This window comes from Prionailurus viverrinus, chromosome B2 (genome assembly GCF_022837055.1).
Source record: "Prionailurus viverrinus isolate Anna chromosome B2, UM_Priviv_1.0, whole genome shotgun sequence".
Classification (NCBI taxonomy): Eukaryota; Metazoa; Chordata; class Mammalia; order Carnivora; family Felidae; genus Prionailurus; species Prionailurus viverrinus.
In genome coordinates this window covers 99,797,717-99,822,349 of record NC_062565.1, presented here as the reverse complement: position 1 = coordinate 99,822,349, position 24,633 = coordinate 99,797,717, and the positions used below count along the sequence as shown (strand labels likewise).

Sequence of the window (24,633 nt, the reverse complement as noted above, 5' to 3'; positions counted from 1 at the left end):
AAGTCTCACAGCTTCTGCAAGACAGGGTTCTGATCCAACACATAGGTCAAGTCTGACTATTTAAATAGTCACAGAATGTGAGATTTTCTCTAAAAATTTGTGTCAGGGAAATGTTACTTGCTTGGATTCTTTAAAACAAAGCCCATCTGCAATAGCCCCAGGGCTGCATCTAAGAAAAAAAAAAACAAGAGTCAATCATAATGAAACACTCAGGAGCCTGAAGACTGGTGTGGCCCAGGGAATGGACTCCATTGTGTCGTTAGATGTGGAGAAAAATAGCCCAAGTGCTTTGTACAGTGACAGAGAATAGACTGGCTCTTTCTTAAGCTACAGAGGTTTTAGAGAGGAGGGCTCCTTGTGGAAAATTCCTGAGATTCAGGGAGTGGGGGAAGGGGACTCCATATTTGGTTTCTGTTGTCCAAGCTGTGGGTAGTTAGGGGAGAGAATAGGACTGCAGGGGTAGTCTCATGTATAAGTATGGAAAATAGAAGCATAGAACATAAAAAGAAGTGGCCACAGCTAAAGAAAACAAACCCAAATCCAAACCTAAACCCCAAGCCCAAACCTCAAACAGGTTATGGGAAAGAATTGTAACCATTGGAAATGAACAGTCAACACCGGACTAAAGGCTGTGAGCGTTCAGTCTGATTAATTAAGGTCAAGGTGGTGATGGAAATACCAGCTGGGGAGCATTTTGCCTAAAGATAAATTTGTCCCTCTGTATCTCTGCAAGACAGCAGGGAGGTGTGTGTTTGGAGCTAAATTAATTTGATTTACATCATGCCATGGTAACTTCTGTTCTCTCTCCCTGCTGTCAGATGTCTTAGCTGGCTCTTTCCCTCTCCTTCACCCCCACACATTTCATAACACGGAGAGAAAGCATGGATTGGCTTCGGGCAGAATTTAGAAATCGAATAGCTCTAATTTGATTATTTTATATCGAGTGCTATTTCCTCCCCCCCCCCCCTTTCTTGAGGAGAGAAGTTGTAAACCCGAACCTAAGTGCGATATATTTTTATGCTGTGCTTAATGGCACGAACTGCTTGACAATCAGAACTTGTTCCGTGTAGCAAAACCTAGCAGCTCACCTACCTCCTGTGTTTCTTCAACAACACTAATGCTACAAAATGAAGTTACCAACCAGGACCCCGTTAGGAATGCGCTTTTTCTGGCCACGTAGCTTTTCAACTCCGCCTGGCGCCAGGGGCCGGGGTGGAGGGCCCCCCCCCCCCCCCCCCGCTCCTCGGGGACCCCTCCCCGGAGCCCGGGTTCTGGCCCAGCCGAGCCTCCTGCACCTCCGCGACCCCACCCGGCACGCCGCCCCTCACCCCTTCCAGCGGCCGGAGCGCTCGGCCGGGCAGGATAAGGTTACGCCGAGGCTTCCTTGGACCGCGGGGAGGGAGGCGGGTCCGAGCCCGCGCCCCGGCCCGCGGGGGAGTTCCCACCGTGGGCCGCTCGGGCCCGCGGGGCCACATCCTCGCTGCCGGCCGGGCGCGGCGTGCGGGCCGCCGAGCTTAGCCCCGGGCCCGGCCCCCCTGCCATGGCGCGGGAGAGGCCGCCCGGGAGGGGCTGCGGCGTCCTGCGCCGGTGTGTGGTCGGCGCCGCGCTGCTGCTCGGCCTGCGACTGTGCGCGGAGCTGCGCCGCTCTGGGCCCCGGCCCCCGGCCCGTAGCGCCCCGCCGGGCCCGGCTCCCGGGCCGCCCGGGCCGCACCTGCCGCCCGCGCCCGGCCCGCCCCAAGGCGCCAGCAGGAGGCAGGTGACCTACGTGCGCAGCGGGCGCCGAGCGCCTCCGGAGGGCGGCGGCAGCGGGACGCCGGAGCCGGGCTGCTGCGCCCCGCGCGGGCGTCCCCGCCGGAAGGTCAGTTGCAAACCGTGCAGTCGTGGGCCTTAGACCCGACTCCCCTCCCCGACCGCGCTCAGAGCCCTCCGCTTGGGCCCTCAGAGAAGTCTTCTGCTTCTCCCAGCTCTGCCCTCCCTGGAGGCTCCAGTGGTGGCACCCTTCAGCGCCCAGATACGAAGAGGGACTGAGTCCATTCAGTATTCCACCGAGCGTCCACCGCGTGCCAGGCTCCCTGCAGGCTCGCATCCAGCAGTGAGGGACCAAGTCCTGCTCTCAAGGAGCTTACATTCTAGCGAGGAGGGGCTACGAGTGATGGGCAGGGAAAGGAAAAGAAAGGTGTTGGGGTTTTACTTATATTCTGTGCTTCCCCCGGGTTTCTCCTTGAGGCCTGGCAAAGGGAGGTGGGTATCCACCGTGAGTGGCTTTTCCTCTCTGCCTTCATCGAGGTGATGGAGATCCACTCTCCAGCCGAATTTCCCTTGAGTGCCGCCGCAGACGTTGGCATGGTGGCTGGCACGGGGCGAGAAGCCGAGCCCCCGCGCCTCTTGATGGGAAGTTAATTGGAATCTCGAGGACTGAAGTAATAACCTGGGTTTGTCTTACAGCACTCGACAGTGTTGCTCTTCCTACCGCATTAACTTCTTGGCTCACACCTCAGTGAGTGGTTCAAGTTTAACCTCTGGTTGTGAAGCCTCTGGCCTTCTTCCCTCCTTTTGGAGCTCAGTAATTTACTAGGGCTTTGAGGATGAAAAGATTAAGAACTGCAGGTATGAGCTTGCCTGGGCCTCACACCCATCAAGCCAACCACAGCCTCTAGGGCAACTTCTATCTGTTGCCTGGCTCACCCTCTTTTCTTTAAAACATCCCCTGTCCCCCACCCCCCACCTCTTGGGGAGAGGGAAGATTCTTCCTTTGACTCTGCTGCTTCCTGTAGCTTCCCAGGCTAACCTACTTTTCGGGATCACACCCCTGCCTTCCTTTGCTCCAAGGCTTGCCTCTGCGGTGCCATATCCCTGCTGTACTTGCCTGGCCATCAGTGTTACCTTCCTGGATAAACTCAAATACTTTTTCCTATCTCTGAAACCTCACTTCCCAAATCTTTTTTTTTTTTTTTAAGTTTATTTATTTGTTTTGAGAGAGGGAGAGAGAGAGAGGGAAAGAAAGAAAGAAAGAAAGAAAGAAAGAAAGAGAAAGAAAAGAAGAAAGAAAAAGAAAGAAAGAAAGAATCCCAAGCAGGATTTGCACTGTCAGTGCAGAGCCTGACATGGGGCTCCATCCCATGAACCATGAGATCATGACCTGAGCCAAAACCAAGAGTCAGATGCTCAACCTACTGAGCCACCCAGGTGACCCCCCCCCCCACCAAGTGAAGTCTTAATTTGCTCTTCCACTCCCTTATTCATGCTCCTAATGCACTTTCCATGACACCATGGTATGTCTCCAGCACTTGTCTGCCAAAGGCTTTCCAGGTCCCAGATGCTGTATCAGGTGCCGGGGCCCAAAATGAGTTCAAAGTCTGGTGAGGGCGGCACTCGGCTTGGGCCTCTAGTAATGTGACTAAAGTTGTAAATAAGGTCTTGAACTCCAGCTGAGGAGTCAAAAAAGGCTAACCGTGAGGGGACATTTGACCTAGGACTTGATTTTCCTTAAAGGTTCAGGTTCTTTTGTTTCTCTCCATGTCCTCAGATGTCCCCATCAGGCCTGCCCTGCAGTTTTCCTCTCACATCCGCCCTCAGCCTGTGTTGTTTCTGTTGTCATCTGTCCAAGAATCACTCTTAAATCTTGGTCACCACTTGAGACAACAGTGTCTGTAACTGGGGCCTGTCCTGCACATGGACAGGGTTGGAATGCGCAGACTCCGAGGGTCGCTGGAGGGGAAGTTCACATCCATCCTTTTCAGGAGTCTGCAGCAGTGATGCAGGGGACAGTGGTGGCTTATACAGGCTGGTAGAAACGGAGGTGTGCAGAGTGGTCTGATCCTGGATGTGTTTTGAAGATGAGGGAGGGAGAAGTTTTTGTTGTTTAGCTTTGGGTTTGGGGGGGAGTGGACAGAAATCAGGAGGTTGGATTTATTTTTTTCAACGTTTATTTATTTGTGGGACAGAGAGAGACAGAGCATGAACAGGGGAGGGGCAGAGAGAGAGGGAGACACAGGATCGGAAACAGGCTCCAGGCTCTGAGCCATCGGCCCAGAGCCTGACGCGGGGCTCGAACTCACGGACCGCGAGATCGTGACCTGGCTGAAGTCGGACGCTTAACCGACTGCGCCACCCAGGCGCCCCAGGAGGTTGGATTTAAACATGTTGAGTCTGAGGTAACCTTTAGACATCCAGGTGGAAATGTCAAACAGGCAGTTGGACGTATTAGTCTAGAGTTGGAGGAAGCATCCAGGCTGAAGAGAGAGATGGGAGTCATCAGTGTACAGGTGGGACTAAAGCCATGAGACTGTAGGAAATCAGCTAGGGAGTGGGGGGTGGCTAACACAAACGAGCCATCTGGGTCTGAGCCCTGGAGCTCAGTTTTATTAAAATTAAATTAGAAAAAAAAAACAGAAGGAAATATGTGCATAGAGTCTTGCATGGGATAAGCACTCAATTAATGGTAGCTTTAATATTCACGTATCTGTCCTGGGTCTTTAGCCTCAGCCGTTCCCCAAGTGTAATTTGTTGTAACCTATTTCCATTCCTTTGGCTGATGTTGATTCTCTTCCTTGCAAACCTTCCATCCTCCCTTCCTGTGATTCATGCCCTTTCCATTCTTGACCGCTCAGGTCAAGGGTCATCACCTGGAAAGCTTCCCATATCAATCCTACTTCCATGCCAATCTTTCCCCAACTGGAGATGATGACAAATGCATCCTGGTTTGTCATTTGCTTTGTACATGTCGCATGGTAATCCATTTCAGATTGACCGTTTTGTCCCCACAGTTGTGCTTGATGGAAAGAATTGTATTTCCCAAAATGACCCCTTGTAGATGCTTACTCCTGAGACACCGATATGTAAAAAAAATATGAGAATCTTACTATTTCAACCTATGATGTGTAACTCTAAATGACTTTGGTTAAAAATATATAAGAAAGGACTGAGCTTATTGCTGTTTTTAAAGTACTGCTTAATTTTTTAGCCTCCTAAGGAAGGCTCTTCCCTGGGTTTCTTTTTTTCCCCAGCTCTCTATTTATTTACTCTTCTTCAAGATATACATTCTAACTTCCTCGCATTCCTAGCTAGTGGGAATCTTGAATGTGTTTCATTTTCCCTTTTTTTTTTTCAGTTGAATTAAAATGTTCCTCAAAACCGGAAAGACCAGTTATCCAATCTGTTCTCCCACTTTTGGAAACAGAGTTTGCCATCCCTTATCGATCTTACTCCTTTGTAGCCTCCTGTCCAGATGTGCAATATAAGCTGAATGCACCATTAAGTAATTGACAAGTAAAGTTCGGAAATTATGTGTTAAAAACCTTGGATCTTATTTAAATTTTGCTTGTTGAGAATAATGGTAAACAGTGCTATTTAGGTTCTTGGTTACTTTGTGGAAGGCACCTACCAGATCGGTGAAGGAGAAAAAGTTCCATTCTATTTTGAGGATGGCTTTTTGGGTGGATGAAACCTGCATGGAATAATTGGGTTGTGGAGGGTTTCTTGTCAACGTGCTTCCTTTGCAGGTGTTAGAGGCACAAAAATTCAGCAATTATATTGCCACTTTAATCATAGCTCGTGCTTCTCTTAAAGAAAATAATCTGTTATAAAAAAGAAAAGCAAAGTGCGGTCCTCATATAATTCTTTCCCTCTTTCCTCCTCCCCTTCTTTCAGATTCATGCAAGAAACTAACTCTAAATATTACATCTGCTTTCACATTAGAGGTCGTAGCCTTAGAGCACTGTGAAATCGGGGCAAATGATACATGGTGGATAAAAACTGTCTTTTCTCATTAGGGCAACCCTAGAACCCATGCATTTTGGTATAGACAGAAACTTTCCATCAGAGCTCTTAGGCACTAGAATCTGCATACTACATGTGAATAAAAACGTCGCTGTAATTCTTTTCCTTCCCCCCATTGCTGTGTTTCTTTCTGGTTTTTCTGTCTTTGACAACATACACTGTGATCACATGGGCGAAACCTCACATGGGTGAGGACTAAGATACGGCCTCCATGATTTATGCTGCTTTCCACAGTCTTGGGTAGATGTTTCTCTTACGGGTTAGCAATCCACCTAAAAGGCAGCACCACAGTACGTGGCTCATTTGCACAGGAGAAGCACTCACATAGGAGCCAAGCTTCCTGAAGAAATTTTTTCTGTCTTATCAGAGATATTTTACTTGACATTTAATATGTTGGAGAGAAAAGTGGCTTCTGAGTCACAGAGCCAGGGAACCAGCAATGTGCTGGATTGGTTTGTTAGTTACAGATCCTTTGGAATAATGTGTCAGAAAAGAAAAAAAAAGCTGTTTCCTTTTCTGAATAACCATATGGAAAAATTCAGTCGTTCTTCCTCACTTCTCATCATCTTAGTTTTCTAATTCTGTGATTTTCATCAGGAGGGAAGAGGAAGATGCATAGTAGAGCCTTTGATATATCCAACTGCCTTCAAAGTCCTTACTCTTTGCAGAACCCTTGAAGGTAGGTTTGAATGGCTTGTAAAATATGGCCCAGCGGTAGTTTCCAGCTGCTTAGAATTTTGATGTGCACCTACAACTCCTGTCCTTCAGGGAACAACATTAATCAGTCCTCTCACACTGTCCTCAGGAGGCAAAGCATTTTCATTTTAAACAAAGTCATTGAGGGTAATTGAATGAGCTCCAGCAATATGTGGGTGTGAAATAGCAGTTGCTTGGTTTCACAGAGAAAAGCAGGTTTTGATTAAAACTTGGATGTGCCTCAGATGGAGAATAGACCTCCGCACGCCTTCTAAACCCCCACAGCTCCTCAGAGAACATTCTGTGGGCAAAGGAGCTGGTAGTGGAGGCTCCACTGTTTGTCAACAAGCGGTGGTGGAGATGTTAGGTGCAATGCGTCCAGTCCATTTTCCGAGGACAAGAAAATCCTGTCAGTTTTCTCGAGTGAGATTTCCCTTTTCGTCTGCGAAGAGAATCAAGAGTTGTGTAGTCAAACTGGAGACTGTCAAGGGTGATGGGCATTTGAGGTTTTCCATCTACGCTATGACACCTTTGGAGTACTTCTGCCTCTAAGGAGTTTGGCTCTTTATTCTGTGCTTCATAGAAAGTAACAGGAGCCTGCTTCATTTACCACGAGACACACACAAAAGCAGGAATCTACCAGCGTTGATAAGCTTCTTTTAAAAGCAGCCCTTGCGTTCTCTAGAGACCTCACGCGGGTCCCCTTAATGGCCTGTGGAGTTTTCTGCTAAGAGAGGGTGGGAGGATTTGCTGTACAAGAGCACTTTTATCCTGTCAAATGATCGAGACAAAATTTAGTTGTATGAGCCTCACGGTCTAGGACCATGGGTAATCTAAACTAATAGCAAGCTGGGTTGTTAGTGAATGGCTCAGGCGGTAGATCTCGCCCGTGAAGAATTTTATTTGAACCGTACAGTTTTTTAAGTATTTGAACATTAATATCATTCGATGGGGCCTACAGTGTCCAGTGGAACCCAGCACAGCACTCTCTCCATTTGCATTACCTGTCTGATCTCTGAACGCATTTGAAGTTGCAACCTCTTAGCCAGACGTCAAAATTGATCATCGTTTTTGCTAAGAAGAGACTGGCAATGTTAATGCTGCTAAGCTCAATGACCACACGGCGCAGAAAAACTAGATACGCAGAAACCAAAGGGCCTTTTTAGTGATTCCTAGTCAAGAAAGATGAGTTACTAAAGGCTAGAGTTGGATAATGGGGAAAGATGGTACAGCAGTATACTTGGTTAATGTAATGTTCTTTTGGTTATAAACGAGAGAGAATGGACTCTGACCGAACTTAAGCAAAAAATGCCAAAACAAACAAAAAAAATTAAAGACATTTATTGGGAAAACCTTGAGAATTTCTCACTGAATTGGAGGAAGAGTTAAGTGACCACTATGTGCAGGGGGAAGGAGCAGGGTTGCCCAGGAAATCCCAGGTGTCCTTGACCTTTTCCCCAAAGTGTTACTGTAACAAGACTGGCCTCCCTCAGCTCCAGCTTACTGTCTTAGATACTCACCTTGGATCAGTCAGCTCTAGCCACGAGCCATAATCATAGCCTGGGAGCCCCCTCCCTGTTCCAGAAGCCATTCTTGGAGAAAGGGGAAGCCTTCCCTAAGTTACCTCAAGAAGTCAAGTCCTTGGCATTCCTTAACTGTTGGGTATAGTTATTGTACAGTTTTACCCTTAAGGTTTTGCTTTCCTCATATTCTAATATTTTAACTAGTCCAGTTCAGGGATCTTGAACCTGAGCACCCAGAAGCAGAGTTTAGGTTTTTTTGTTTGTCTTGCTTTGTTTTGTTTGTTTTTTAATAAGCCTAGCATCTGTGCCTCTGTGTGTATGTATTTCTCTATCAGTTAACTATTTCTCTGTCTAGATATATTCTTATAGATAACCTTTCTTTTTTTTAAATGTTTATTCATTTTTGAGAGAGAGACAGAGCATGAGCGGGGGAGGGGCAGAGAGAGAGGGAGACACAGAATCTGAAGCAGGCTCCAGGCTCTGAGCTGTCAGCACAGAGCCTGACACGGGGTTCAAACTCACGGACCGTGAGATCATGACCTGAGCCAAAGTCGGATGCTTAACCGACTGAGCCACCCAGGCGCCCCAGATAACTTTATTTCCACATAGCGTTTGACAGTAAGTTGGCACCTTCTGCATATTACTCATTTTTAAAAATTCATTTGGGTATATGCACACAAGATCTTTGTAGATGCAACATTTTTCCTTTTATTTTTTTTTTAAGTAAAAAGTAATTTGTGGGGACTTTTAATAGAGAAAGTAAGTGTAATCAGTACGTAGCCCATTATCCCAATTAGGGTTCTCAAACTAAAGCTAGAGTCTTATGTTTTTTTGTTTCATTTTTTTTCTGTCAATGCAGAGAGTTGCTCTGCAAAAAAAAAAAAAAAGAAATCTGAAAAATTCTTCACAGCATCTAAATATTTACACTCCTGTTTGCAACTGGCTAGTTTGAGTCTCTTTAATATACGATTACTTCTGTATCAGGAGTCTCTTGGTTGCAAGTGACGGAAGCCAACTGAAGCTACTGAGAAGAGGGATTCACTGGAAGGGTACTTGGGTAGAACTGAGGGAGAGGTAAACCAGAGAGGCTCTGGGAACTTGACTGTGGACTAAAATGAGCCCTAAAGACCTTAGTCATCCCTGTTACTTGCTACCCAAGATGTAGCGGGTATTAGTCGTTCTTTTTGACCACACCTTTGAATTTCTCTCCTGTATTTAAGGAATTCTTCACCTTTCTAAGACAAAAAAAAAAAAAAACACCAGAAAAGAATTTCCCCATTTTTCCTTGCACCGAGAATGCATTCATGCAACCGAGGCCTAGCATTCAGATATACCTGCGTGAGAATATGTTTGTACCTTAGAGATTCAAAGAAACAAGTGGCATGATGGCCGTGGAGTAGCAATGGCGGCCGACTGGAGGCATTCCGTGTCCAGGTTGGTGAAATGAGCCATAGAGTCTGTGCCCAGCAGTGGGGCAGTGTAGTCTACACTGGCGAGTAGGGTGGTGTTCCTGCCCTTGAGATTCTGCAAGCTAATAAATCTTTAATCAATTCCTTTTCTACTTAACTAGCCAGAGTGGTTTCTATTGTTTACAACTAAGAACCTTGACAGATCAATAAATTAGAACTGGCAGTTTGGAAGGTTACAACTGTAATTTTCTCTCTCCAATTTTGCTTGGTCTATTTAATTCAGATTTTAGAACATGATGATTGGGGTCCGAGCGAACTATGGGCCGAGGGATCTTTCCCTGACAAGATAATAACATTTAGCTTCAGATACTAAATTACACAGATCTGCTAACTTATCACGAGAGACATCAAGCCCTTTTTCATGGCACCATTTGTTCGGGGTGTCGGGCAGGAGGGGGCCAGTTTATGCTGTGATAACAAACAACCTTCAAATCTCAGGGCTCACACTAACAAAAGTTTATTTCTTGCTCATGCTGTGTATCTGTCGCTGGTTGGCTGGGTTGGGGTGACTCTCAGTGCTGTTGTCATCCTCTCTCTGGACCCCAGGCTGGCAGCTCAGTCACCATCTGGAGGCTTGCCTGGCACCTTGGCAGAGGGGTGAACGCTCCGGAGGGTCTTGCATGGCATTATTAAATGTCCTGGCTGGAAGCCACACCCAGCACTCATGCTGACAATCCAGTGGCCACATACCCGTTATGGGAGGACAGAGGCCTGTCCTGTGCTCAGAAATCAGAGAGCTGGAAATGTTCGGTGAGCAGCACTTCCGGCCACCACGGTATGGTAACCCTTCAATCATCCGTATCTAAACGGGCATCGTCTAGGTCATGTTTCTTGTTCGCCGTTCTGAACGCCTCACTGAGTATGCACATTTGACAGTATTGAATAAAGCACGTGAAGCTCTTTTCAGGAGGCCTGGATCTAAAATGAAGCAGACATCTGAATTTAGCAGAACAGGGGAAATAAAACAAGACTCCATTTACATCTTATAAACACTGCTGTGGCGTGTCCTGGAGCTTGTTAGATACAGTGATTCTCATTGACATTGTTTATGTTAGATTCCTTGCACAAAGTAGTGATGGGATGTTGGGCTGCAGGTCTTTTTTTCTGGGGAGAAGGCAAGCAAGTTTTGAATAAATAAAGCCATGCATCTAAATGAGCTGAAGGCCTCTGGGGAGATGACTCAAACTCCATGTTTAAACCCATCTTCATAGAGATCACTTAGTTTTAGTTGGAGCAAGTTGAAAGACTTCCAAACTTCTTTTCAGGATCTGGCCCCAAATCAGAGGCAATATGCATGTTATACAGTGTTTGCTATTGTGCATAACACGACAGCAAGTGTTTTCAGTTTGTTTTTTATCTACTTTGAGTGGAGTACAACAAATCACTTACAAATCCTAATTCACAGAATGCTAATTGAGCACAGTGATTAGATCACATGTGGAGGGAGGCCTCCTCATTCAGCAGTTTTGGGGGTAGAATATGGGGAAGCCAGTGAAGGTAACACATGAGATTCTTGGAGACCTGTTTCTGTGGATTTGCACTTGTCATGAAAGGACTTGATTATCGTGCAGCCTCATCTGTGAGATGGGCTCATATTTTTATACTTGAGGCTGGAAGTTTAAATTCTGCTCCCGTCCTCACTGGATGTGGCATCCCTGGTCTAGTCTTTAGTTTTCTCCTCTGTGAAAAGTAGTAGTGCTTAATCCACATGAAAGTTGTGAAGATTAAACGAAAGCATGTAGGTAGAGATGCCCGGCCTATGGGAACAGCTCTGGAAATGAGGATGGTCTCTGTTCAGGCTTGCGTTTCTCCTGGGAAGCAGGCCCTTTGGCATCAACAAGGTATAGACATCCGTGTCTGGGGGGGGGGGGGGGGTATAAAGCCTAATATTCGTTGGGATGTTTAATATTTTTCATTCTTGAAATTTTTAATTTAATTTTTGTTAAGTTTTAATTTAAATTCCAGTATTAACGTACAGTGTTACACTAGTCTCAGGCGTACAACATAGTGATTCAACAATTCTGTACGTTACTCGGCGCTCATCATGACAAGTGCACTTCTAAATCCCCATCACCTATTTCACCCATCCTTCCTCCTTCCTGCCCTCTGGTGACCATCGGTTTGTTCTCTATAGTTAAGAGTCTGTTTCTTGGTTTGTTTCTCTTTTTTTCCCCTTTGCTCCTTTGTTTTGTTTCCTAAATTCCTCAGATGAGTGAAATCATATGGTATTTGTCTTTCTCTGACTAACTTACTTCGCTTAGCATTATACCCTCGGGCTCCACCCATGTTGTGGAAAATGGCAAGATTTCGTTCTTTTTTATGGCTGAATGATACTGCGTCGTGTATATCTACCACATCTTCTTTATCCATTCTTCCAGCAGCAGACCCTTGGGCTGCTTCTATAATTTGGTTATTGTAAATAACATTGCAATAAACATAGGGGCGCGTGCATCCCTTTGCATTAGTGTTTTTGTATTCTTGGGGTAAATCCTCAGTAGTGTGATTAGCAGATCATAGGGTAGTTCTATTTTTAACTTTTTGAGGAACCTCCATACTGTTTTACACAGTGGCTGTGCCAGTTTGCATTCCCACCAACAATGTTCAAAGGTTCCTTTTTGTCTGCATCTTCACCAGCACTTATTGTTTCTTGTGTGTTTGATTTTAGCCATTCTGACAGGTGTGCGGTGATATCTCATTGCAGTTTTGGTTTGTATTTCTCTGAACGATAAGTGAGGTTGAACATCTTTCTATGTGTCTATTGGCCATCTGGATGTCTTTGGTGAAATGTCTGTTCATGCCTTCTGCCCATTTTTTAATTGGATTATTTGGGGGTTTTTGGGGTGTTGAGTTGTATCAATCCTTTATATATTTTGGATACTAACCCTTTATTGGATATGTCATTTGCAAATATTTTCTCCCATTCAGTAGGCTGTCTTTTTGTTTCGTTGGTTGTTTCCTTTGCTCTACAGAAGCTTTTTATTTTGATGTAGCCCCGATAGTTTATTTTGCTTTTGTTTCCCTTGCCTAAGGAGACATATCTAGAAAAATGTTGCTACCGCCAGTGCCAGAGAAATTGCTGCCTGTGCTCTATTTTAGGATTTCTTATGGTTTCAGGCCTCACGTTTCGGTCCTTGATCCATTTTGAATTTATTATTGTCTGTGGCGTAAGAAAGAGGTCCAGTTTCATTCTTTTGCATGTAGTTGTCCAGTTTTCCCAAGATCATTTGTTGAAGAGATTGTCCTTTTCCCACTGTATATTCTTTCCTGCTTTGTGAAAGATTAATTGACCATATAATTGTGGCTTTATTTCTGGGTTTTTTTGTTCTGTTTCATTGATCTATGTCTTGTTTTTGTGTCAGTACCATACTGTTTCTGATTCCTGCAGCTTTGTAATATAACTTGAAGACTGAAACTGTGACACTTCCAGGTGTCTGATTTGGGGAAGCATTTTTATCCTATGTTAATGAGGGAGAGTAAGTTAATTAGGATGAGCATCAGTGTGTGTGTGTGGAGGGGGGCGTTTAGAGGGGGGTGTTTGCAGGGAGCAAAGCTTTGTGGCAGCTCCAGAAGTCAGAAGACTGAGCTCCAGGCCTTTGTGTGTGTGTGTGTGTGTGTGTGTGTGTGTGTGTGTGTACACACGTGTGCACATGGTGCGGGAGGGAAGGGTGAGGAAGCAGGGAAGGTGTAGTTCAAAGGAGGCCAGTGGAGTAATCATGGGTTAAATAACTAAATTATTTTTCTGAGCCTGCCTTCTATATTTTAGTCAATTAACTGCATGCTATTATACTTGGTATTTTATATACATTTAAAAGATAAACTTAGTTTAACCAGCACAAGAAACCAAAATTTAAGTATTGACCTTGGTAGTACAGGGAAGATAAGGCCTTCGAGAAGTTTACGATTTAAGATTGGGGTGGGAGAGGCCCTGTGCTAGGGGAGTTGCATGTGTTCTTTCATTTAATTTTCAGAAGAAACCGATGAGGTGGGAATTGTCCTCATTTTGCAGTTGAGGAAGCCCAGGCTCAGAGACATTTACCAATTTGGGTAAAACAGAGCTATGTGGGATGAAATGAAGGGTTAAACTCAAAACCCATGACTGTTTCCATTTGCCTGTTGAGATAGGTAGCTAACAACCAATTCTTACGTAAGGTAGATTACTTACCAGATAAAGATTAAAATCAAATTAAAAGACAATCATAGGCTGGGAGAGGATATTGAATATGTATCACCAATAAAAGATTAATATCCAAAATATAAAAACACTACCACCAACAAAAGACCCCCCCCCATACACATAGGTTAAAAAAAAAGAGAGAGAGAGAGATAGACAACTCAACAGAAAAATAAGGAGGGGATTACATTATATATATTATATATATACACATTATATTATTATAATTATATTACATTATAATTATAATTACATTATTATTATATATATTATGTACATCATATATAATATGTATATACATGTATATATATGTATACATACATATACATATATATATGAGAGAGCAATATGAGTATACAGAGAGATGATTAGTTCCACCAATAAACCATGGAAGCAGATCAAAACACAGTGGGATTCTAGTTTACCCCCATCATACTGGAAAAAATCCAAAGGTCTGATAAAAAAAGGGTTGATGAGAATGTTGAGCAAAAGGAACTTCTTACTAAATGACTTTATCCAGGTAGCTCCCATCCACAATTTCTTTTGTTATGTCTTCTTACTTTCTCCATAGCATTCCTACTTGATCACAGTTTTTTCTTTCTTCTATTCTTTTTTTTTTAAAGATTTTTTTAAGTAATCTCCACACCCAACATGGGGCTTGAACCCACAACCCTGAGATGAAGAGTCCCATGCTCCACCAGCTAGCCAGCCAGGGACCCCCCCCCCCGTCACTCCACCTTTCTTTTATTCTTGTTTGCAGTCTTATCCCCCGTGAAGATCAGGTGCTCATCTGTCCTGCTCACCACTGCATCCCCTGTGACTATGATAGTACCAGCACATAGTAGGTGCTCAGTAAATATTGGTTGAAAGGATGGTTATTTCAGTCATTGCAGTGCTAGACCTATGTGTTTGAGGAACATCTGAATCTTTCGAGAGCTACTCTAGAGTCCTTTTGAGGTGTTTAATTTCTGAATCAAGGTATTACACTACAGATTCTTGGAACAGAGCACCCAGCATTGACTTTGCTTCAAACATTGGTGACTATAGAACAGAGGTCAGAAGCCATATCTGGCTGGCCTGTGCCTGTTTTTGTATGGCCCATGAGCTAAGAATGGTTTTTATAAATGAGCACTTGCAACCTACCTTATGATAGGAAACATTAACTTTGTGGGTTTTTAAAGTTTTTTCAATGTTTTTATTTATTTTTGAGAGAGAGAGAGAGTGTGTGAGCTGGGAGGGGCAGAGAGAGAGGGAAACACAGAATCCAAAGCAGGCCCCAAGGTCTGAGCTGTTAGCACAGAGTCCAATGTGGGGCTCGAACTTGTGAACCACGAGATCATGACCTGAGCCAAAGTCGGACGGTTAACCGACTGAGCCACCCAGACGCCCCTAACTTTGTGGGGTTTTTTTTAAGTTTATTTATTTATTTTGAGAGAGAGAGAGAGAACGAGAGAGAGTTCAAGTGGGGAAGGAGCACAGAGAGAAGGTGAGAGAGAATACCAAGCAGGCTTTACGCTGTCAGCGCAGAGCCCAATACAGAGCCTAATCTCATGAACATGAGATCATGGCCTGACCCAATATCAAGAGTTGAATGCTTAACCAACTGAGCCACCCAGGCACCCCAGGTAACATTAACTTTGAATCCCAGTGAAGCAAAATGCCAAAAAAAAAAAATTCCATTCTTCTCATTAGTGGATCTGTATTACAAAAAATGTACACAATTGTTATATTTTGAATTTAAGAAATAAAAATGTGTAAATTTGTCTTTTCTCTTGTTATGTAAGTATCTACTTAATATCTTTAATTTTGCTTCTTGGCTCACAAAGTCTAATGTATTTATTATCTGATTGTTACAGAAAACCTTTGCCAACCCCTGCTATGGAAGTGGACCCAGGGCCACTTAGCTATGACCATTCCACCTGGGGCGACCACTGACCTTCCTGAGAAGAATGGTCTTGACTTCCAACAGGGACACTGAGAAAAAGTTTTAGTCCTCTAACTATTCACAGGAATGTCATTATAAAGTCTTCAAGGTCTTTGTTTTAAGGCCATTGCCATGCAGTGAACATTAAAGTGAGTTAAATCTTGGTGTTTGTTTACCACTGCCAGTTACCCGCCTTTTCTAACACAAGTGTATTTTTTTGGAGCAGACTGTATTATGACAATCAAGTGACTTTTCCAGTCAAAGATTCTTTTCCAGTATCTTAGGTCATAGCCCTTCATCCGTAAGATGGCTCAAGCCATGTGCTATGAGAGGCCCAGGACTTTTCCTGCCCCACAGTGTTCTGATAATATCTGGAGCTTACATTTTCTGGTCACTCTCTCTGAATTCCTGCTCAGTGTTCTACCTGGGGCCACTGCTTTCCCCTCTCTGCCCATTTTTTAATCCCTCAGTGTGACACCCACACAGGCCTTGCTGAAGGTCTCAGGGTAATGGAGGGAGATACTAATCCAGTTCAAAACAGAAATTGACTTAAAATTGATTGCTCAAAGTTTTCTTGGCCATTGAGGATTTCTTACTGGCTGTATTTGCTTCTTAGACTCATGCACCATTGGTCCTGCCTTCTGTTGCCTATACTTTAATTCCTTTCTTCCCTTTTCAAGGCTTCAAGCTCCACTCCCATTCTACTCTGTTGAGTTTCCAGAAGATTCCAGATACATGTCATTTTCTTAGGCAGTTTATCTTCTTCTGGTTTTCTCTCTCCTTGCAGGCCTGGCCTAGAGATGAATTATGCCACTCTGGTGGGAATTGGCTGCAATCAGTGTTTGTTTTAAAAAATCATGTTTCCCCATCTTCTCAACTGGTAGACCACCCATGTAATGTGCCTAGCACAGTGCCTTGGATGCAGTGAGCACTCATTACATGTTGGTTGTTCTTATTATTAGGAGGATTGTGCCAAATTAGTTCCAGTGTTGGTCCCCTCATCCTAACTATGGCTGCTGCTTTTGTATGGTGTGGGGAATTATATGATTAGGACATTTTTGGGACCAGCAGTGTATTGCTTCATGCAGAACTCCCCTTTTTCCTTTATGCATGTCTTCATCTCCTCCTTTGATTTTTTGGGCTCCCTGGTGAACTACATTGCCTTCTGTCTGCCATGAAAATGAGTTACACAGAGGGTGCTGACATGAATATTAGGGTTCAAGAGTTCCTGGAAATAACCCAGCCAGTGCATTCTTTGGGATATACCCAAGAGAACTGAAAACATAGCTTCACACGAAGCTTGTACATAGATGTTTATAGCAGCATTATTCAGAAGAGCCAGAAGTGGGAAGCAACCCAAATGTCCACCAGCTGATGAATGGATACTCAAAATGTGGTATATCCATAAAGCGAAATATTATTCAGCCATAAAAAAGAAAGAAGTCCTGATACATGCCACAATGTGGATAAACTTTGAAAACATTATGCTAAGTGAAAGAAAACAGTTACAAGAAATAACATATTGCATCTCTCCATTTTAATGTAATCACCTGAGTGGGTAAATTTATAGAGACAGGAAGTAGATCAGTGGTTGCCAGAGGCTGGGGGGAGAAGAGAATGGAGAATGACTGCTCCTGGAATGGGGTTTCTTTTTGATGTGGTGAAAATATCCTGCAGTTAAAAAGTGTTGATGGTTGAACAACCTGTGTATATATAAAAAACCGCTCAATTGTTTAAAATGGCAACTTTTATAGTATGTGAAATATACCTCCGGTAAAAGTAATGCCCAGAGGCCCATGGAATTTATGACCAGGGTGAAACTACATGCTTTTCTCTGTTCAGTTAAATATATTCACTGTGGGAGAGTCCTGGACCCTTGGTCTGTTGGTGCTCTTTAATGGGGATGGGCGTGCTTAGCAGAAATGTAGTGTCTATGTGTTTGCTCCTCTTGGGCATTTGTGTTAAAGAGAACAGCAGTTATACAGATACCTCACTTTTAAAGTTTTTTTAATGTTTGTTTATTTTTGAGAGAGAGACAGAGTGTGAGCAAGGGAGGGGCAGAGAGAGAGGGAGACACAGAATCCGAAGCAGGCTCCAGGCTCTGAGCTGTCAGCACAGAGCCTTGATGTGAGGCTCAAACCCATGAACCTCGAGAGCATGACCTAAGCCGAAGTTGAACGCTTAACCAACTGAGCCACCCAGGCGCCTCCCAGGATACCCCACTTATAAACAACTCTTCCCAAGCTTACAAAAGCTTGCTGTGTCATTATCCTAGGTGGTTCTCATAATAGCCTTGTGAGTGAGATGGTGGTTATTTCCTCTCTACCAAGAGGGACTCTGTTAAATTACTGCTTCAAGGTAAATAGAGGTTTTAAACCAGGTCAGATTTAATACTCTTTCTACTCTATACTGTGCCCTACACCCATGCTGAAATCTGGATCTCAGAAAAATATGTTGATTACTATAGATTTTAGGTTTGATATTAAGGCTTCTTAGATATTTTCCAAGTCAATTAATATATTTTAAAGCTTAATTTTAGCTATTTTGTCAGGGTGGAATTTCAAGCAGGCTTTCCATTGCTTAAGAACAGATTTGAACTGATTGTATAATTATGATAGGGAATATTCCTTTGAATAGTGAATATTCATTTTGTACAGAAATAGTAAAAAAAAAAAAATGGCTTATTTAACTAATGTGCACTTATAGGACATTAACCTCAATCAGAAGCAGAGAGCTACATCAGTTTGGAAACCTAAGTGTTTGACTTCATTTTGGTACCCTGGATACAGAGAATTGTTTTGGAAAATCTGAATGCCTGGGCCTTATTCCTGGACAGGGAATGTTCTTATTTATAAAACCAAACCACTAGCATAGATTGAAGTCTGTTTACACATATAACATTGTGTCCTTTCTCATTATGGTGATAGGTTGAGACAGGGAACAGGAAAAAAAAAAATACTATATATATAATTTTGTTATTTAAAAAATATAGGTAAACTAGGATGCTGATAATTAAAGGTACATATGTTTGGACAAGCCATTAACTTAATAGAAAAAAAACAGATCAAAAGTGCTCTTAAGGTTTATACATTTTTTTTAAAAAAAGAATAAAACCGGGGCGCCTGGGTGGCGCAGTCGGTTAAGCGTCCGACTTCAGCCAGGTCACGATCTCACGGTGCGTGAGGTCGAGCCCCGAGTCAGGCTCTGGGCTGATGGCTCAGAGCCTGGAGCCTGTTTCCGATTCTGTGTCTCCCTCTCTCTCTGCCCCTCCCCCGTTCATGCTCTGTCTCTCTCTGTCTCAAAAATAAATAAAAACGTTGAAAAAAAATTAAAAAAAAAAAAAAAAAGAATAAAACCGTATAGGAATGGGAGAAGTGAGTAAGGGAAGTTGGAAATTTAATTTTCTGTGTCTTTTATTCAAGGAGTTTTTGGATTATAGTTATTTTGAAGGCAAAAATTTTCAATTTAAAAATAGAAGGGAAGAAATAGGAACAGATTGGAGTTTGGTGGAAAAAAATTAGAGACAGAGAAAAATACAACAGGGAGGCTCTGTGTAGGGAATTCTTATGTTCAGTTTCTTCTCAAATTTCCTGTGGCTTGTGTAGACAGGAGTTACAAAATTTGATGAAAACAATCCGATGGAAGCCATGGACAAGCATTGCAGAATCACGAACATCTGTTTGCATACACATTTGTTTGCAGTTGATTTCAGGGGGAGCATGGGCCTCATGAAGCCCTTAATCTGGGAGTGGATCAGAATCAGGCATAGGAGTTTGCGGAATACAGATACCTCTGCCTCCCCTACCCCAGGCCTCCTGTGAAGGACCACTCCCTCCCTCATGGGGGTGGGTGCCGGGTTAAGACTTGTCAATTATGATTGAGATGGTTGACTCCTAAACCTGGTGGAGAAGCATCCGCAGCAAGTGTTCAGGGTTTGTTTGGTTTTTTTTAACGTTTATTTATTATTGAGAGACAGAGACAGAGCACGAGCAGGGGAGGGGCAGAGAGAGAGAGGGAGACACAGAATCCGAAACAGGCTCCAGGCTCTGAGCTGTCAGCACAGAGCCGGACGCGCGGCTCGAACTCACAAACCGCGAGATCGTGACCTGAGCCGAAGTCGGACGCTTAACCGACTGAACCACCCAGGCGCCCGGCAAATGTTCAGTTTTAAGTGAGAGCTGCCCCACTGTGATGTGATGGGCTTTTGTCTCCTGGAATCACCTCACTGCCAGCTGGGCTGAGCCTCAGGAGGTGGAGCCCGGGGTCCTGCCCAACAGCCTGGAGGGTGGGGCCCCCACCAGCCCACGCCTGGAGGTGGTGCTGATGCGGACAATCCTATCCGTGGCCAGTTCTGCCTTCCTCGGTCTCCTTAAGCTGCACCTGGGAGAAGAGCCATGTTTTGTTTTCAGGGTAGTAGCCAATGGCTCCTCCCTCGTATTGATTTTTATGTTACCTCATTTGTAAATAAGTGCTTGTTTTATATTGTAAAAATGTTGAATGTCAAAAAACCCACTTTTTTTAAGACAGAAAACTTGGTAGCTTCTTGAGAAACAAACATAAAAGAAGTTGCGGTCATCTCTTCCACTCTTCTGCCTTGTCCACAGTCCTGCTTTATGTTTGTATTTCTCCAGCTACACACTGGCATTAGTCTAGCATCTAAGTTGATTAATAACATCACCCTGTCTCTGTGTGCGTGTGGAATGTCTACAACCATTTATTTAGCAAGGTGAGTAGAAGCCTCCTATGGAAAGTCACTGATTCACAGTAATTGGTCAGTTATGTAGAAGGTAGTTAAAGCAGTGATTAACAAAAAGCATACACACAGTCTGCTTTAACTCAAAACACGCATGCACATTTGTTTGCCAGGCTTTTGTTGTGAGTTTGGCTCCTGATTGGAGTTCTGGTCTTTCTTGCAAAAACCCATCTGAACTGCATCACCCTTTTCCAATTTTGGTTTCTTCAAAGTGGGGCAAGAACTTAACACTTGTGAGGCAACCTACGTGCAAAACACCTTTAGATTTCAGTGATTTTGTTACTCCGTTTTACAGTTGCTTTACTCATACCTAACGCAACGGCATTTAAAAATAGTACCTAGCTTTTATTGACTTGGTTTCTGTAGGAAAGAGAACTGTTTTCTTTCTGTGCACAGGTTTCATCAGTTTACCTAATTTTAATTAAATTATAGAAATTCAATAACTTGTGCAACTGATGTAAATTGGTTTGGGAACAAACCAAGTCACTCCTGGTGAAAATACAGCTACACTGGTAGCAGCAGGAGAGCACAGGTAGAGACGATGCTGAATGTCTGTTGATCTGACAAGTTAGTTTTTCTTTTTTAATGTTTATTTATTTTTGAGAGAGAGAGAGAGCATGAGTGGGGTAGGGCAGAGAGAGAGAGAGGGAGACACAGAATCTGAAGCAGGTTCCGGGCTCTGAGCTGTCAGCACAGAGCCCGATGCAGGGCTCAAACCCACGACCCGTGAGATCATGACCTGAGCCAAAGTCAGACACTTAACCGACTGAGCCACCCAGGTGCCCCTGACAAGTTAGTTTTGTAGAGAGATTAAGAATGCTCCCACTGTAAGAAATGTTGAATAAGAGCAAAACTTCACCATGTTTTCAAGTATGTTGGAGTTACTTTATTTGTAAAATGAATTCCTACAAGGAGGAATGCATCTGTTTACCTTTAAGAGAATCTGCATGCATAGTTGTGCAGGTGGGATGAGGCGGACTGGACCAGTTATGAACCGAAGGGGCATCCCTTCAAGACTTTGTGGAATCGGCCTTTTGAGTCAAACATAGTTTTGCATTTAACAAATAACATTGACTGTAGCAAGTGTTTATAGTTTCGAGGTTACAGGTCAACAGCTTTGGGATTATGAAAACAAACTTTATATAGTAGAAAAATCTCAGTTCTCTTCTTAACAAGTAGGTTTGGATAACACCTAACTTGATGATTTCAAGGTATAGAATATATATGTACAGGTTCTGATTAAATTTTACAACCGGTACATAAATCGTTGTTGCCCTTTTTATCTATCACACATTTAAGGTTGATAACTTGATTCCATCTAAATAAATAAATAAGTAGTATTTATATTTGGCTAGATTGAGGTATTACTATGAAACCCAGCTAGTGGATATCCCTACTTTCATCCAAAGTTATTTTAAAAAAATTGTCCTCAATCCCAAGAATTATGTCATGTTCTTTCCTCCCTGGCATTTAAATCAATATAAAAATGTCCCTTGGAATCACTTATGTGGGGGACTATAAACGAAGTAAAATACATGGTGTTCTCATGAGGTTTGTAGTCTGGTTAGAGAAACAAGACCAACGTACTTGCAACAGATTACAGCAAACATTTGATTAAATATAAAATGAGAAGTGCAAGCAATAATTGCTGAAGAACCTGCTTTGCATAGTTTATCTTGCACACAGTAAAGGCTTGAGTGAATAGGAAGTTTGGGGGAAGTACATGAGACAAAATAAGTGGAATTTGAACTGACTAGTGAATAAAAGAGAGGATTGTTGGTAGGAGAGGAAAGGTATGTTCAGGACAGGATGCACTTAGGGAGCAGACCAGAGAATAGGGTTTGTTTTATAATCCTAGAAGGCCCTATAAAATCCTAAAAAGTTCCTTATAGTATTTATCTGAGCACCTCCTAACTTCTCTGAGTCTTGGCAGTGAATTATCTTTGATTATACTTCTTTTCTTTCCCTGGGAATATCCATAAAACCAACGTTCTGTTACAGCCTACCATTCAATCTCTAACGTTGTGGCATTGGGAGAGTTCTGTGGGGATTCATACCCAACAAGGATAACCATCTTTTACCTAGCGCCTTGTAGGTACCTGTATCAGTCAGGATAGGATAGGTTATGCTGCAGTAACAAACATCCTCAAAATTTCAGTGGATTAAAATAACATATAAAGTCTATACTAATAGGAAAAGTATAAACTTCCTATGGGGAAGATAAAACTCTGAGACCTGGGATGGGGGCTGCATAATGTAGCAGAGCAAGTATGGGACTAGTTGCCTAGAGGTCTGGCTCTGAGTCACAGCCCAACTCCTCCTACCTATGTGACATCGATATGTCATTTCATCTCTCTGAGCTTGATTTTCTTCAATTATATCTTGATATCTTGATTTCTTCAATTATAATATGAAGGAGTCTAGCTCATCCTTAAGCTCTCTTTGAATACAGTGATTCTCTGCATGCATAAAACAAGTAAAAATAAAAGCTAGAATCGTTTCTGTCTTCTAGATTCTAGAATGTATTTGCTTTTTTTTTTCTACATGTTTATGTATTTATTTTGAGAGAGAGAATGTATGCGAGCAGGGGCGGTGGGGGATGGCAGAGAGAGAGGAGAGGGAGATTCCCAAACAGGCTCTGCACTTAGAGTGCAGAGTCTCAGGAGGGCTTGAACTCACAGACATGAGATCCTGACCTGAGCCAAAATCAAGAGTTGGACGCTTAACCGACTGAACCACCCAGGTGCGCCTATAATGTGTTTGCTTTTTAAGCTCTTCCAAGATGTTTGTTTGTTTTTCTTTAACATAAGGATTGCCAGTCTTTTTTTCTCATACCATTAAGAAATATGGTCAACATTTTCATCAGCTTAGATCTGCTGTATTTATTTGCCCAATTTGTCCCCTTTACTCTTGTTATTTCCAGTCTGAAATGGGGAAGGGGACTGGGCCAAGGTCGGCTACCACATTGACGGCTCCACTTCTAACCTCAGGGATTCTTGCTCTCATTCACCAGAGAGCTCTGAGCCCAAAAAGTTCCATGGTGGCAAACCCAATTGACCTCTATAAAGGTCTGCTTCTTTCAGCAATGCTTCATGTTCCTAAAAAGGGCCAGTTAGTGATAAAGAGTGTAGATCTTTCCTTCCATTTAGGTTTGAAGCTTAAGTGCTTTTGGTTCCAGAGTTGTGCAACGAGATTGCCCTGCCTTGTGTTATACTGCTGGCAGCCTCCCATAGATGGAAAAGAAACATTTATTGGGCTGCTTCTGCTGGTCAGGCACTATAACTTACAGTGCATTCAGACAGAAGAATGTTCTATAAATACAGACTCATTAGAGGAATGTCCCAGCACCAGAGTCTTATTTTTAATTGTCAGTAGGATTCACTCAGGCTACCTAAAACTATATCACAATCAAAAAGGACCAGAGAGTGGCAGTATGGACAATATGAAAATGACAGAGATTTAATAATGAGTGAAAATGTATTGAAAACCCATAAATCATACATACATATGTGCATATGTGTGTAATTGTGTGCAACTGATGGCTTGTATTCAATGGGGTGTGATAGCCTCATCAGAAAACTGATGATGCCCTTGAACCATGTGCAAAATGGTGGGTGGTTTGGCTGGGCTCCTGGACTCTGCTGTGCTCTTTTCCTTCGACCTACCCTGGGCTGTCCTACCCACGGCAGAGGACCTTATGCCTTGCCTGCTTATGCCCTTTCTCAAAGGCACCATGCAGTGTCTACCATTGATTTCCAGGAAAGGTTTTGCTTCCCACCCATGTGCTGTGTCACACTCGGCTGCTGTTCCATGTGTCAACCTTCAGGGTGGCTGCAGGGTGCCGCAGCTCTGTGACTCAGATGCTCAGTGCGGCCTCTTGGATACATTCTCTCTGCCACGACCCCTGTTTCTCCGCACTTGGTGACTCTGGGTGACACATGTTAATTCTCTTTAGTAATGAAAATCACATCTTGTTTAGACTCTAGAACTGAAACCCTTTCTCTGTAAAATTGCTCAACAGCACTAAGCTTTACCATTGACAGGCATTCTGTTCGACATTATTCCCCAGAGCCTCCTTAGAGGCTCTAGGGCTGGGAGGCTAATGGGGCATCCATATGGATGTGACTGGAAGTCTTGGGATTACAGTGAGGGAACCACGGGGAGATCTGTGGTCTGGCCTGAGGATTGAGGACCAATGTGGGCTGAGAGGCACCAAAGAGGCCTTAGGCACCCCTCATGGACAACTCTGATTCCCAAGTGACCTTGTGGGGAGGATAGAGGTAGTATTCAGGTATTGGGGGAGTATCCCCTCCTTCCTC

At 43.5% G+C, this 24,633-nt stretch overlaps 1 protein-coding gene across 4 annotated transcripts in view; it reads left to right on the top strand.

Moving 5' to 3' along the window:
* The first annotated feature begins 1,350 nt into the window (after positions 1 to 1,350).
* Positions 1,351 to 24,633, top strand: part of METTL24 (methyltransferase like 24) — a 172,766-nt gene continuing 149,483 nt past the window's right edge. For 2 of the 4 annotated variants that reach the window (XM_047858745.1, XM_047858746.1), the window contains exon 1: positions 1,352 to 1,858. In XM_047858745.1, coding sequence (XP_047714701.1) covers positions 1,541 to 1,858 — 318 coding nt within the window. In that variant the 5' untranslated portion in view covers positions 1,352 to 1,540. Of the gene's footprint in view, positions 1,859 to 24,633 lie in introns of all 4 variants that reach the window. The other 2 variants (XM_047858744.1, XM_047858743.1) reach the window with 2 other exon arrangements.